General features: G+C 44.3%; 1 protein-coding gene across 7 annotated transcripts in view; it reads right to left on the bottom strand.

Moving 5' to 3' along the window:
* Nucleotides 1-13,022, bottom strand: part of PTPRT (protein tyrosine phosphatase receptor type T) — a 1,124,172-nt gene that overhangs the window by 42,829 nt on the left and 1,068,321 nt on the right. For 4 of the 7 annotated variants that reach the window (XM_032141872.2, XM_032141870.2, XM_032141871.2 and 1 more), the window contains 3 exons: nucleotides 4,742-4,778; nucleotides 3,211-3,308; nucleotides 17-133 (listed from right to left, as the gene is read on the bottom strand). In XM_032141872.2, coding sequence (XP_031997763.1) covers nucleotides 17-133; nucleotides 3,211-3,308; nucleotides 4,742-4,778 — 252 coding nt within the window. Of the gene's footprint in view, nucleotides 1-16; nucleotides 134-849; nucleotides 910-3,210; nucleotides 3,309-4,741; nucleotides 4,779-13,022 lie in introns of all 7 variants that reach the window. The other 3 variants (XM_058432870.1, XM_058432871.1, XM_058432872.1) reach the window with 1 other exon arrangement.

Here is a 13,022-nt window from a genome sequence, read left to right as displayed (position 1 = left end):
CCTCTGGGAAGCTTACCTTCTGGACTGTGAAGGTGCGTATGACGTATTCTGCCAGGGGCTCTGTTTCAATCAGGGTGACTTTAATGTCTCCATAGACCTCCGTGTCATCTGGCCAGTATCGCACACATTTCACCTGTGGCCAAGTGAGAGACAGAGACAGAACAGAGACAAGGATGCATAAGTACATGGCTGAGTGTGAGCAGCTGTCTCATCTGGTCGTCCCATCCAAATAAACCCAAGGGTGATTTTGGTGGCATTTCAGTCCACGGGGTTCACAGCTGGCCAGGGATCAGCAAGCTGCACAGGGCCAACCTCACTCCCAAAGGCACTGGAGCCATTAGAAATAATTGTAGTACCTTCTTTTGCAAAGCTCCTTGTAATTTTCCAATGCATTATCACACGATGTCATCAAATAGACCAAGGTGAGATAGGTGGGTGTTATTGTCCCCACTTTACAGATGAAAATAATACTCAAGTTCAGAGGTTTGGTGTCTTGTCCAAGGCCATGTGGCCAGTTTGGGGACTGACTAAGTCCCCTTTCTGCTCTGTCAGGGTGGAGCAGCTGAGTATTATCAGCTGAGCAAAGATGAGAATAAAAGGTGGGAAATAGGAGGTGGAAGCAGAAGTGGTTGGGAGGGGGACTTCATAAGAGGTGGCAGTTGGGGGTCTGGAAGGAGAAAGGCTCTTGGTTGGGAAAAGGATGGTAGCTGCTGGACTCCAAGGGAAGATGCGCAGTTCCTCTCTGACCCTGGACACGAGCAAGCCATTCCTCAGTCGACTGTTTAAGTTGCACTCATGGATGAAAAAGAGATCATGGTTTTCCCCTTAAAAGAACAAAAGCATGATTACCATTCCGGGGGACGCCGCACGGCCTAGAGTGGCATTTCCCACAGTGTGTTCCGCTGGGTGCTAATAGGTGTTAGGTAAAAAACAAGAAACAAAAAACAAACAAGAAAAGGTTTTGTGGTCAAATGAGTTTGGGAAATGCTGTATTACACAGTTAAATAGGCAGCTTTGCTACAGGACTACTCAGCTTCTTTCTCATGCCAGTGCTAATGTGTTTTGTGTTTTGCGACTCTCCAAAAGGGGCACAGAGGATGCAGCATTTCCCAAACGTATTTAACCATGGAACCCTCTTCTCACTAAGCATCCTGCAGACTAGCATCCCATGGAACCCACTTAGGGAAACACTGGTATAGTGCAACAGGGCATGGGGGCAAAGGGATTCATTGCTTGGTCCTAACACTCAGTATCTGGGTGGCCCGAGAAAGTGCTGAAACCTCTTTGAGCCTCGGCTTCCTATCAATAACGATAGCTAACATTTACTGACTGTGTACTCTGTCTACCATGGCTCACAAAGTGTTCCACGAATACTTTACATGTATTATTCTAATGACTTATCAACACAACTTTATGAAGTAGATATTATTATCCCCATTTTGCAGACGAGGAAGCATAGGAAATCTAAGAAAATTGCCCAAGGTCAACCGTTGGTAAGGGATGGGGTGAGGATGCAAACCCAGGGCACTTGAATAATAACTAGGAACATGGGCTCCTATGATTGTTGTAAGTTTCAGTAATGCACAATAAGCACCTGGCACAGTGTTTGGCACTAGCAGGAGTTTATCTAAGAGATTGCTTTCCTCCCCAAATCCAATTTAGATTTATGGTCTATCCATAGAGGGAATCTGTTTCCAATGTGGGATATATTGTAGAACAGGCTGGAATTTGCCTCTGAATCCCTGAATCCTGGGCTGGCCTTTATGTCCACAGTAGCTGCACCCTGGGCCTGGGTCCCTGGGGAACAGTCTGAGTAGAGTGACCACAAGCGCTGGAATGAGAGTCCAGTGTCAGATTTTGTGCCTAGGTTTTGGCTGACTGACGTCAGGGTAGGTACTCTACCCCTTTACGTCTGTTTCCTCATCTGTAAAATTGAGTGATGGACTAGACAAGGGTGGACTCATGGATTAAAGTCTCACCTGGTCCTAAATTCCCTTAGGTCCTGAGATGCCCATACCCCTTTATTGGATTACAAAAGCCCAGATTTTCTCCTTCCCATCATCACAGAGGCCAGAATTCATCTTTATGAATTATCTGTTTCTTACCCAAACAAAAACTTACCTGCCCACATTTTAGTTAGTTCATGTGATGTGTAGAGAGCTCTTTTAATTCTAGTGTTTGTACACCTTGCCTTTAAACACAGTAGCCCACCCACATGCCAGAGTTAACCAAGTAGGCAAAAGCAAGCTGGGAATAGCAGTCCCATTTCTAAGCCCCAAGAGTAGTTGAGGACCATCTCAGAGAGAGTTGAGATGCAGCAGAACAGGAGACCAAGATCTGAGCCCTGAAGAACATCAAGATTTAGAGGTCAGGGGAAGAAGAGCGGGTAGCAAAGGGTTGGATGCTGCTGAGATTGAGTAAGATGAGAAGAGAGAAGTGGAGACTGGATTTGTTGACATGAAGGATGCGAGTGATATTGACAATATCACTATTGGTGGGATGGAGGGAGGAGCTACGCTGGGGTGGGTAGAAGAGAACGTGAGTGAAGAAACAGCCACTCTGTGAGTCTTTAAAGTTTGGCAGAAAAGAGGGAACAAGAAAATACTTTTTATTTACCTTTTCCTTTCTTTTTAAGATGGAAGGTACAGGGCATGTTTGTATGCTAAGAGGAACAATTTGGCAATGAGAAAGAGACTTATTTTGCAAGTGAGAAAGGGAAAAATGAAAAAACTTATTGAGTAGAATCTGTGATCCAGGCACTAGGCTTGCCTTTGGAAGGGCAGAGACATGGCTTCTGTTGTATTAGGCTGAGCCATAAGAAACAGTTGACATTCAACCATTTGGGTCAACAAAAACAGCCATTTCTTATAGTCAAATCTGTCAGCAGAGGAGAAGAACAAGAGGACGGTTGTAGATACAAGTAGGATTGTGGTGTGACAATGAGGGAGTGAACGACTGATGGTTTTAATTTCCTCAGAATATATGAGATGACATCATCAACGGAGAGTGAGGGTGGAAAAAGGGATGAAGGAGATTTGAAGGGAAAGGACATTGCTTGAATGTGGAATAGGAGTGATGGCATCTCCCTTGTAGGTTGCTGTGAGGGTGAAATATTGACTAGGAGGCACTTAGCAGAATGCATGGAACAAAGAGATGTTCGAGAGTGCATCTCCAGCATCCTCTGCCCAGGCGAGTGCAGGAGAGGCTTACCCTGCCCACTTCCACCAGGTTTGTGACCATGACGATGCTGGCGGAGTTCTCCTGCCAGATCATTCTCCAAAAGTCCTTTACGGTCTCCTGCATTGGACCTGCCAACAGTGAAGAAGACAGTGAGGTTAGAGAATGCAAGTGCAAAGAAGCAGCTGAGAAGGTTTGTCCCTCTGGTTGGTCAAGTCTCCACACTGGTGAGCAGGAGTGAGGCCGGGTGATCCTTGTTAAGACACCAAGTATCTAAGACACGGGCCTGAGACACGTGAGCCTGATGGGGACAGATTAGGGTGTGGATGGGGAAAGCCTCATTCCAAGCTCTCACAATCTCCAGCATCTATTGGAAATGTTGGCAGCCTCTCCTCTCCCTTCTGTCCTCCTCCTGCTCAGACCCTTTCTACCAACTCCACCTATCACCTTATCTGGACTGTATTATGGCTTAAGGGAGTTTTCAAAAATTGGGCTCCAGAACCTCCATGAGAGACAGGAAGGCAATTGGGGTGGGGGGTGGAGAGAGCTGCTGCATGCCAGATGCTGAGAACAAAAACAGGAGATGCCCGATTTTGAGCTTGACAAATGCTGGAGGCATTCCTCTAGAGCCTCAACAGAAAGTAAGAAAAAAAAAAAAAAAAAAAAGACAAGGAGCAGAAAATAGGCACTGACAGTCCAAAGCAATTTCCTTGAAAATTACTCTTTCAATGTCCCGGGCCGTCATCATTTTTAAAATTACAAAAGTAATACATGTGTTTGATATAAAAGTTTGAATACCATTTTTCTATATTTATATGTGTATGTGTGTATTTACTGTAATAAGCATCAGACCTATTAGATGCATTTTCTGATGCCCTTAAAAATTCTTACCAAGCATAATAGTTTTAATAGCTGCAAAGTTTTCTATAATATGGCAGTAACACACTTTATGTAACCAATGTACCAATTGTTGGGCATTTAAGATTTTTCACTTTTTTATTCCTATTATAGATAACACCGTGAAGAATGTTCTTATATGCGTCATTGTCTACATATATATAATTATCTGCAGGATTTTTTTTTCCAGAAGGGTTTGAAAGGTATGATCATTTTTAAGCCTTCTGAAAACACACTGCGAAGTTGCTTTCTAGGGCAGCCAGCTGCATGTCTGTTATGGGCATGCACCTATCGTGGAGATAATGCACCATCAGCTCCGGCCCTGACAGGTGTTGATGGGACCTGCTTGGGCCTCTCCCTCCTGACCAAGTGACAGCTCCTTCCTCTGTCACTCATGGGCCTTTCTCCTATCGTGAAACTTGCCACCATTTTCCTTCCCAAATAAACAAATGAACGATCTCAAGGACCTCTGGAGATTCTTCAGCCTACCCCTCCGTGGCTTCTTTGCTGGTGGAAACTCATCCCTCTCCTCCAGGGCTGTTTAGTGAAAAAGGAGGGTTGGAGTAACAGATATAGGAGGAGAGGACAAGCCTTGCAGTTAAGCGAGCCCTTTCCCTTGGGACCCCTGAAGCCTCTCTGAGGCACTAGGTGGAGGGAGGGCACTTACCTTGAGTCGCAATGTAGTGCCGAGGTCGATGGTATCCCTGGATAACAGGAGAAAAGCACTGTGAAGAGTCTGTTGTCAAAGCTTGCAAACAGCACAGTATTAATAAACATCCTCTCCAAGTCTTGATTTTCTCATGGGCAAAATGACAACAGCATCAGTTATTCCCAGCAAAGTGGCAATGGTTAAATGAGATATTGCACATAAAGTGTGTAGTAAGTCACTAAATGCTAGCTCTTCTTATAGTTACTTGTGAGGTGCCTACATAGGCTTGCCTTGGAGCCAGTGGTACTGGGAGCAAAGACTGGATGGGCATCACTTATCCTTATGCACCCAAAAAGAGGTAGAGAAGGAGTTTTCAGGTTTATGGGAAGCATCAACCACCAAAAAGTCTTTCTTGAGCCATGATTATATGAAGAACACTGTACAAGACCCTATGGGACACCCAGAGAAGAAAAAGGAAGAAAACAATTCAATTATTGACTCCTTCCATTAGTAACAATTAGAAAAAGAAAATTGAGAAGTATCCCACATTGCTTCTCTATGCCAACATTCCTGGGCTTGGAATTGAAGTCCCAGGTACGGAGAAGACCTTATGGAGGGGTGACCTGGGAGACCCATAAAGATACCTGCAAATTCAAAGACCAGTTTCTAATTTCTCTGTACATTTCAGAGAACTACAGTAGGCCCTGCTGTACTCTGGTTGGGGAGTGCCCTGCTGCCCCATAACCTTCATCATTGGAGAAGAGGTTGAAGGTGACCCCTCTTTTGCCTGGGCATGGCATACATGGAGTGTCCTCTTTCCAGTTACAGTCATATTGAATAGAAGTTTAAGTTTTGGAGACAGACCTGTATTTAGTGCAGAACACTGAATGCAATTAGTATTTGTTAAATAAATACATGAGTGAATAAATGAATAGATGAATAAATTTTTTAAAGAACACAGATGCCAATTTTGGAGCCTATCAATTGAGAGATTGTTGACAGTCCTGAAATCCACTTAGCTTTTATGGTTAACCATGTCCAGAGAAAATAAGTCCTAAAGTTTGATGAACACCTGTCTTTGTCTTAGCTGTTGCTGACCAGTCTTTTCATCCTGTTGAGGTGGACGAACTGCCTTGAGGCCACTTTCTTCAGGAAATAGAACTGCCATCTGTATGGTTTATGGTGTCACAGATGTGGCATCTCTAAAGTTCTAGACCCAGTTTCTGATTCAAAGACAAGTTTCTGAGTCCCTTGTACATTTCTCCACCTTTGTGTTTCACTTGCTCGATAATGATTTTGCAGGCACCTTCCAATTGCTGGGCCTGCTCTAGAGTTGCAAGTCGGCACCAATCCAGGGACAATGTCATGACCAGAACTGTTGGATTAACCACAGAGCAATCAACAGCCCCCCTAAAACTCTGTGCTTGAGCAATCCTATGTACTTAGTGAGGTTGTCAGTTTCTTAAGGACAAACACTCCCTACTAAGCTTAAAATTTTTTTTTTTTCTCACAGAGCTCAGCACAATGTGAGACTCAGAGCAAATACCCAATAAACAAGCTGTTGACAAACTAACTAGGCAGGCAACACAGCATGGTGGATATGCGTACCATGGACTCTGGAACTCAGCTGTCTGGGTTTGAACGCTGGCTCTGTCCCTTCTAGGGTGTGTGGTCTGGGGCAAGCTACTTAGTCTCATTGTGCCTCAGTTTTAAAATTCACAATAGCAAAGATATGAAATCAACCTATGTGTCCATCTCAATGGATGATTGAATAAAGAAATTATATATATATATATAGTATTCCATATATATATGGATATTATATATAGTATTCCATATATATGGATATTATATAGTATTCCATATATATGGATATATATATGGATATATATATGAAGAGATATCTATCTATCTATATATATAGTATTCCATATGTGTACACATATATATACACACACACACCATGGAATACTACTAAGCCATAAAAAATAATGAAATCATGACTTTTGCAGCAACATGGATACATGGATGGACCTGGACCTGGAGGCCATTATCTTAAGCAAAAAACTCTCAGAAACAGAAAGTCAAATACCGCATGTCTTCACTTACAGTGGGAGCTAAATAATCTGTACATATGGATGTAGAGTGTGGAATCGTAGACATTGGTGACTCAGAAGGGTGGGAGGGTAGGAGGGTGGTGAGAGGGATGAGAAATAATTTAATAGGTGCAATGTATACTATTCAGGTGATGGTTACGTTAAAAGCCCATACTTCACTACTGTGCAATACATACAGTAAAAAAACTGCACTTGTAACCCCTAAATCTATAAAATTAAAAAATTAATGTGGATAACGGTATTTATATCATAGTGTTGTTGATCAGATTAAATGAGTTGATATATAACAGTTACTATGTGCCAGGCACTATTCTAAGATTTAACATATATGTCTTTGCTATTGTTATTTTATTGTTTATTTGGCAAACATTTATTTACTGAGTGCCTATCAAGACTAAAAGTGTATGAAGGCCTCTCAGGGGACACTGGGATGATGAGACCTTCTTTGTGTTAATGTAATAACTGAGCCCTTTCCTATGACACAAAGGGTAGGAAGACCTATCCTTTTCTCCAAGTCAAGTGGACAGGGCTGCTCAGGCTAAAAGGAAGAATTAAACCCAAGGGTTTTCTTGAGTAGCTTTGGGAATAGAAAATAGTCCCCTAGATTCTGGAAAGATGCAGTTTCTCATCAAGTCTGCCCTCTTCTGCCATCCCCATCACTCATTCCCACAGCCCTCATCCTCCCTGGCTGAGGCCACAGCACCAACCACTAGCTGGCCTCCCTGCCTGCAGTTTCACTGTGTAGACTTGCTGCTTCCTAACCCCATGAGCTTCCTCTTGCACACTGAGTGTGTTATTTCCCTGCTTATAAGCCTGCAGTAACTCCCTATTGTCTGCATGGTAATGCCAAATGCCTTAGCTTGGGACTAGTCATCTGTCTCCATTTACATCTCCAGCCTCACCTCCATTGTCCTTCTTTGTCCACTCCTACAACCCCACGCACCCTGTGCTTCAGCCTCACCAAGCTGCTCTTGAAATACGCTCTCCTCTGAGATGCAGAGCTGACTCATTCCTCCTGAGTGGCCCAGTAGGGCTTTGTATATGCTCAGTGAATACAATTCCATGTGCTGCAGTAAATTTTTTTGTACCTTTCTCCTCCTGGGACATGGGACATGCCACCCAGAGCTGGGTGCAGTTTTCAGCAGTCTGGTTGGTGAAATACATGCATTAATATTTTTGAGCTGAAGTTGGAGCATCCTCTTAATGCTCAGGCTGGAAGAAAAAGAGACCCTGGAGGAAGCTGTGATTTGGAAGATTTTAATGTGCTTGAAATTCAGTGAGATAACATTCTGAGCAAGAGATTCACATTTTAGTTGTGGAGTTAGATGGCTTGGATTCTCTATTTTGTGAATTCATTTGTTTGCACAGTTATTCACTGTCAATCAACAGGTATTAAGCACCTACTACTATGTACAAGGCACTGGAAATACAAAAGTGGACCCGATGAATGTGGACTTCACTTTTGAGCAACTTGTAGACATCAACAGACTGGGGTAAAGGCTACTAATGGGAAGATGTGGGGACTCTGTGGAGCACTCATGGGAATTGAACAGCCAAGGAGGGCCCCTCAGAGGAGGTGGTGGTTGATTGGCTCCTTAAGCCTGGTTTGGGCATCTTGACACCTCTTGTCATTTCTATTTCATCCTTTCAGTGATGTTCCCAGTTTCTCTGTCATTCTTTCATCGTCCACTGGCTCTTGCTCTTCTTCAGAGATAGGGATCACATGTCCATCCAGAGGCCTTAGCACTGGCCGTTCTCCGTGCCTGCTGTGTCTACCCCCAGGTACCTGAGTGGCTTGCTCTCTCACTCCATCCAAGCTTCTGCTCAATTGTCAATCATGTCTGTGGAGAGTTCATCTCTGACCACCCCATCAGCTTCTTTCCACTTTCTCTGGCTTACTTTTCTCTAGATAACCTATCATCAGATAGCATACTATTCTTTCTTCGTTTACGTGCTCCCCCAGTTGAATGGGAGCTCCATGAAGCCAGGGCTGGCTTGCTCATGGCCATGTCCCCAGCACCTAGAAGTCAGCCTGGGCCATCGGCCTTGAAAAATTCATATTGACTGAATGCACGCATGCTGTGTGCCTGTTCCCACGCTGCATCTGAGTAAAGAGACCCTCCTTGGCTTCCAAAAACCCACGCAGTCCCCAAAGAGAAAACCACGAGACTCCTCAGCAAAGGAGATAAAAGGAAATGTACTGCTCAATTGGGGCTCCTCTGGGGATTCGCCAAGAGTGAGTACAGAAAACTTCCTAACCTTAAAAGAACTTTGAGTTCATTTAAGTCCCACCTACACAGCACGCAGATCGACTGCAAACCAGCACTGGGCCTGCCTCCATCTGTGAGCAATGGGAAAGAAGTTTGCATCCAAAACGCATTTATCTCACTCTGTACTCATGCATCTGTTACTTACTGGGGACCCAGATACGATATTTATTTCCAGGCTGGTAATTTATAACAGATTTAAGTGGCCAATACATTTTCGGGTGTGCAAACAAACCTGCCAGAGAGATGGTTCAGACAGTAACAGACCACGGCCTCCGGAGGCAGAGACAGGGCTGGCCCCATTCAGCTCATTATCATAATGAATCGTCAAGATTCAATTGTAGAGAAATGATTCTAGTGTGGGCAGTTAGTTCTTTAGAGAGCCAGGAAGGATTGTGGCTGGGCTGGAGACCAGGGTGATGGAGTGAGGACCTAGTTAGCTGTCTGGAGTACTGTTTTGCCAGGAATCCCTATAAAGGCCCCAGGAATTTTATCTTTGCTGAAGTATATAGTTGGAGGAACTCCAACTTTTGGAGTTAACTCCACAATTAATGGAGTTCCTCCACTTTTCACTATATAGTGGTAACTGTGCAAGGAGTTGCTTGTAGTTGGTTATCTTCCCTTTGTCCCTCCATTTCCCCTTTTTCCTTCCACGGTCTGCTCTATATAGATTGCACCATGGGCTCCTATTCTTTCTGCTTCAAATTGGGTTTAGTCAATGGGGAACAAAAGCAGGAGCTCAGAGGCCAGGAGGAGGTTGGGGCATATGTTCTTCTAGGTTCCTCTCTGCTAGGTCACCATGGCTTGCTTGACCTTGTCACTCAATCAAGGGCTTCAGTTCTTGGAGGGCAGCCCTCTCTCATAGCTACTCTCTTCCCTTATCTGGGTCTAGGGCTGGTAAGGACTCCCTACTATTGTTAGCCTAGTGATACTGCACCCTACCCTACTGGTTTCTCTTAATCCTGTTCACATCCTTATTAAACTTTCCTTGGGTACCCACTTTGAGGAAGCCTATGTTTCCTTTTGGGATAATGAGAGATACTTTCCATCAGTAATTGCACAATTGTGGGGTGGCACCACTATCTCATTTTATAGATATCAGAATGAGTAAGTAAGTAATTTACCCAAGATCATAAAGCTAGTAATCAAAAAGGTCTGGATTCAACAGCCAGGCCTTCAACAAAGACCAGATTCATGACTTTATTGGCCCTGGATTCTAACCACTGAGATTGAGCCCGGAGTTCAATATCTCATAATAAGACAGCATGAACAGAGGCCATGTGCCCTGTCTGCCTAACCTATTCTTACAGACAGAAGAAGGAGGTCGTGGTGTGTCCTAAGTGAGCAGAGAATTGAAGTTCAGTTGTGTGACCTTGGACAGTGCTCTTAACCTAGAGCTCTGGTTTCCTGTCTTTAAAGGCTTGAAACATGCCTTGCAATGATAAAACAGGAAATGAATCAGAGGCATAATTAGCAGTGGTGTTGTAGAGATTAGCTTGCATTTAAAGCAATTTCATTTGTTGCCTATAAAATACCAAAGTGTATCTTGGCCCTGACTGTAGTCAGATGCTCATTCAACTTTGGATTGAGTGCCTATCTAGGAAAATGACTTTTGTTGGGGGATTCAAGTCAAATGATGAATGCCAGATACAGAAACTCAGGCATGCCAGACCCTGTGTGGGCTGTGGTCCTTAGGGTCATATCCACGCAGCCATAGACAAGATCGAGGAGAAATGGAAGGAATCAATTCAACCTGCATCAATATATGCTGACTCGATCCCTGCTGTGTGTTAGCTACAAGGCAGTGTCTGAGAGTGGGTGGGGAGGGGAAGGAGAAAGAGTGCTGAACTGGGAGCTATTCAGGTCTGGTTCCCATCCCGGTTCTGCCATTGACCAGCTGCATGGCCTGGGACATATTTGTAATTTCTCTAAACCTCAGCCCTCCCCATCTGGAGAATGGGAATGATAACACCTACCTTGAAGGGTTGTTAAGAAGTTTTGATAAGCTGCCTTACTTAAGCCACCCATCATAGGACCCAAGAGTGACCCATTAAGAGCCAGTTGGTGTTGTCATTGCTCACTGCGATTATTAAAGACAGCAGGGTATGGTGGGAGAGGTACTCTTGACTCAAATATCTGCTCCCTCCTCCCCTACCTCCTAGCAGTATAATCCTGGACAAGTTATATAATCTTAAGAGACTCGCTTACTCATCTGGAAATGGGTAGTAGTGGTACTTACCTTGTGAAGTTGTGATGCTAGTTAAGGTGATGCTGGTACAAGAAAGGTGATCAGTAATTCTTAGGTCACTATAAACCCTTCTTGCCTGGCTGGCTCTAAGTCTTCTTTCAAGGCAGAACAGGACATCACCTCTTCCAGGGAGCCTTCACTGGCTACTTCCCTTTCCCACCAACTTGAAGCTTTGATTTTCCTTTATGGTCCCACAGCCCCTGCTCTGTGAAGGTCTATTTTCTTATCTGACTCCCTCAACAGATTTGAGTCCCTTTTAGGTCAGAGACCTGGTCTTAAAAGTCAGTATTTCCCATACACAGTGGAGGGTCTGCTCTGTGTTTGTGAATTGAATACTGGATATATGAGGGAAAGCCTGCTGGCATGACGGATGCATGCTCAGAGTGCCTTGCTCTGGGCTGGAGAAAAGCTATTCAGAACTGGCTGTCTCCTGTGAACTTTCCTGGAAGGGCCACGGTGGCAGAGACGGTGTTCATCTTCAACTCCACTGAAATTGCAGCCCCAGTTCTTGGCCATGTAGTAGGCTCTTTGTTAATTAGGGTGTAGTTAGGGAAATAGAAACTACTCTATGTGTTTCAGACAGAGGCAATTCAGTACAGGGAGTTGGTTACACAAGTGATGGAGGAGCCAGGATGCCAAACAGAGAAGAGTGGGGCAACCCAGAGATCAGGGACAGCAGGAGGCTGCAACCAATCCTTAGAACTAGTGGGAGAACAGGAGAGGGAGAAATGACCAGAGTCCAGAGTCCAGAAATAACCAGAAATAACCAGAAATAACCAGAGCCCCAGCGGGCTGACTGGCAGGAGACTGGACTATGGCAGGCCTGCTTGAGGAAAGATGGAGCCACAGACAGGGTACAGCCACTGCTGGAGCTCCTGCCCAAGGAAGGGAGTGAGATGGAGAATACACTGCCCTTCCATCATCCTCTAGTATCTGTCTGTCTGTCTGTCTGTCTCTCTGTCTCATACACACACACACACACACACACACACACACACACACACACACCCTGCAATGCAAGGCAGAACAGGGAAGGACACCAAATAGATCTGAGGGCAAACAGTCAAATGACCAATACAAGGCTCAGTAAGTATTTGTTGAGTTAATAACTCACCTGGCTTAGTCTAGATTAAGGGGGAATTCACAAACTGCACCATCACACTTTATAGCCTATCTATAAATACATTTGAGAGTCTAGGGGACCAGTATGAATCTCTGTGCCATTATTCAAGACCCATGGACTGTGAGCTGAGGTCCTGAGATGCATGGCTTGAATCAGTCACATTGGGTTGTCCTTCTGATCCCAGCAGTCATGCTCTTGCTTAGCAAATTCTCTCACTTCCATGCATACCCTTCTTGGCTCCTGTTTGAGTTTAATCCCTTCCTCAGTCGTCTCTGGAATATTGAAGCAGCCTCTTTCCTTATTGGTTGTAGTTGTCTTAATTCCAGAATTTCTTCCCTCGGGTCTATCTTATCTTTGGTAGCAGATAAATCATCCCAAAGCTCAGTTCTGAGCTGGTCACCTCCTTGATAAAAATTTTTTAATAGCTTCCTCTTGTCTATGGGATAAAGTCCCACTTCCTAAGTCTGAGCATTTAATCGTCACTGATGTAGCCCCAACGGTATTTTCCACTATTCCTGTTACATATTCTCTGCTCCCCTCAAAT

The sequence above is a fragment of the Hylobates moloch genome, unplaced genomic scaffold, assembly GCF_009828535.3.
Source record: "Hylobates moloch isolate HMO894 unplaced genomic scaffold, HMol_V3 SCAFFOLD_21, whole genome shotgun sequence".
NCBI classification, from domain to species: Eukaryota; Metazoa; Chordata; class Mammalia; order Primates; family Hylobatidae; genus Hylobates; species Hylobates moloch.
This window is presented reverse-complemented; position numbering and strand designations above follow the sequence as displayed.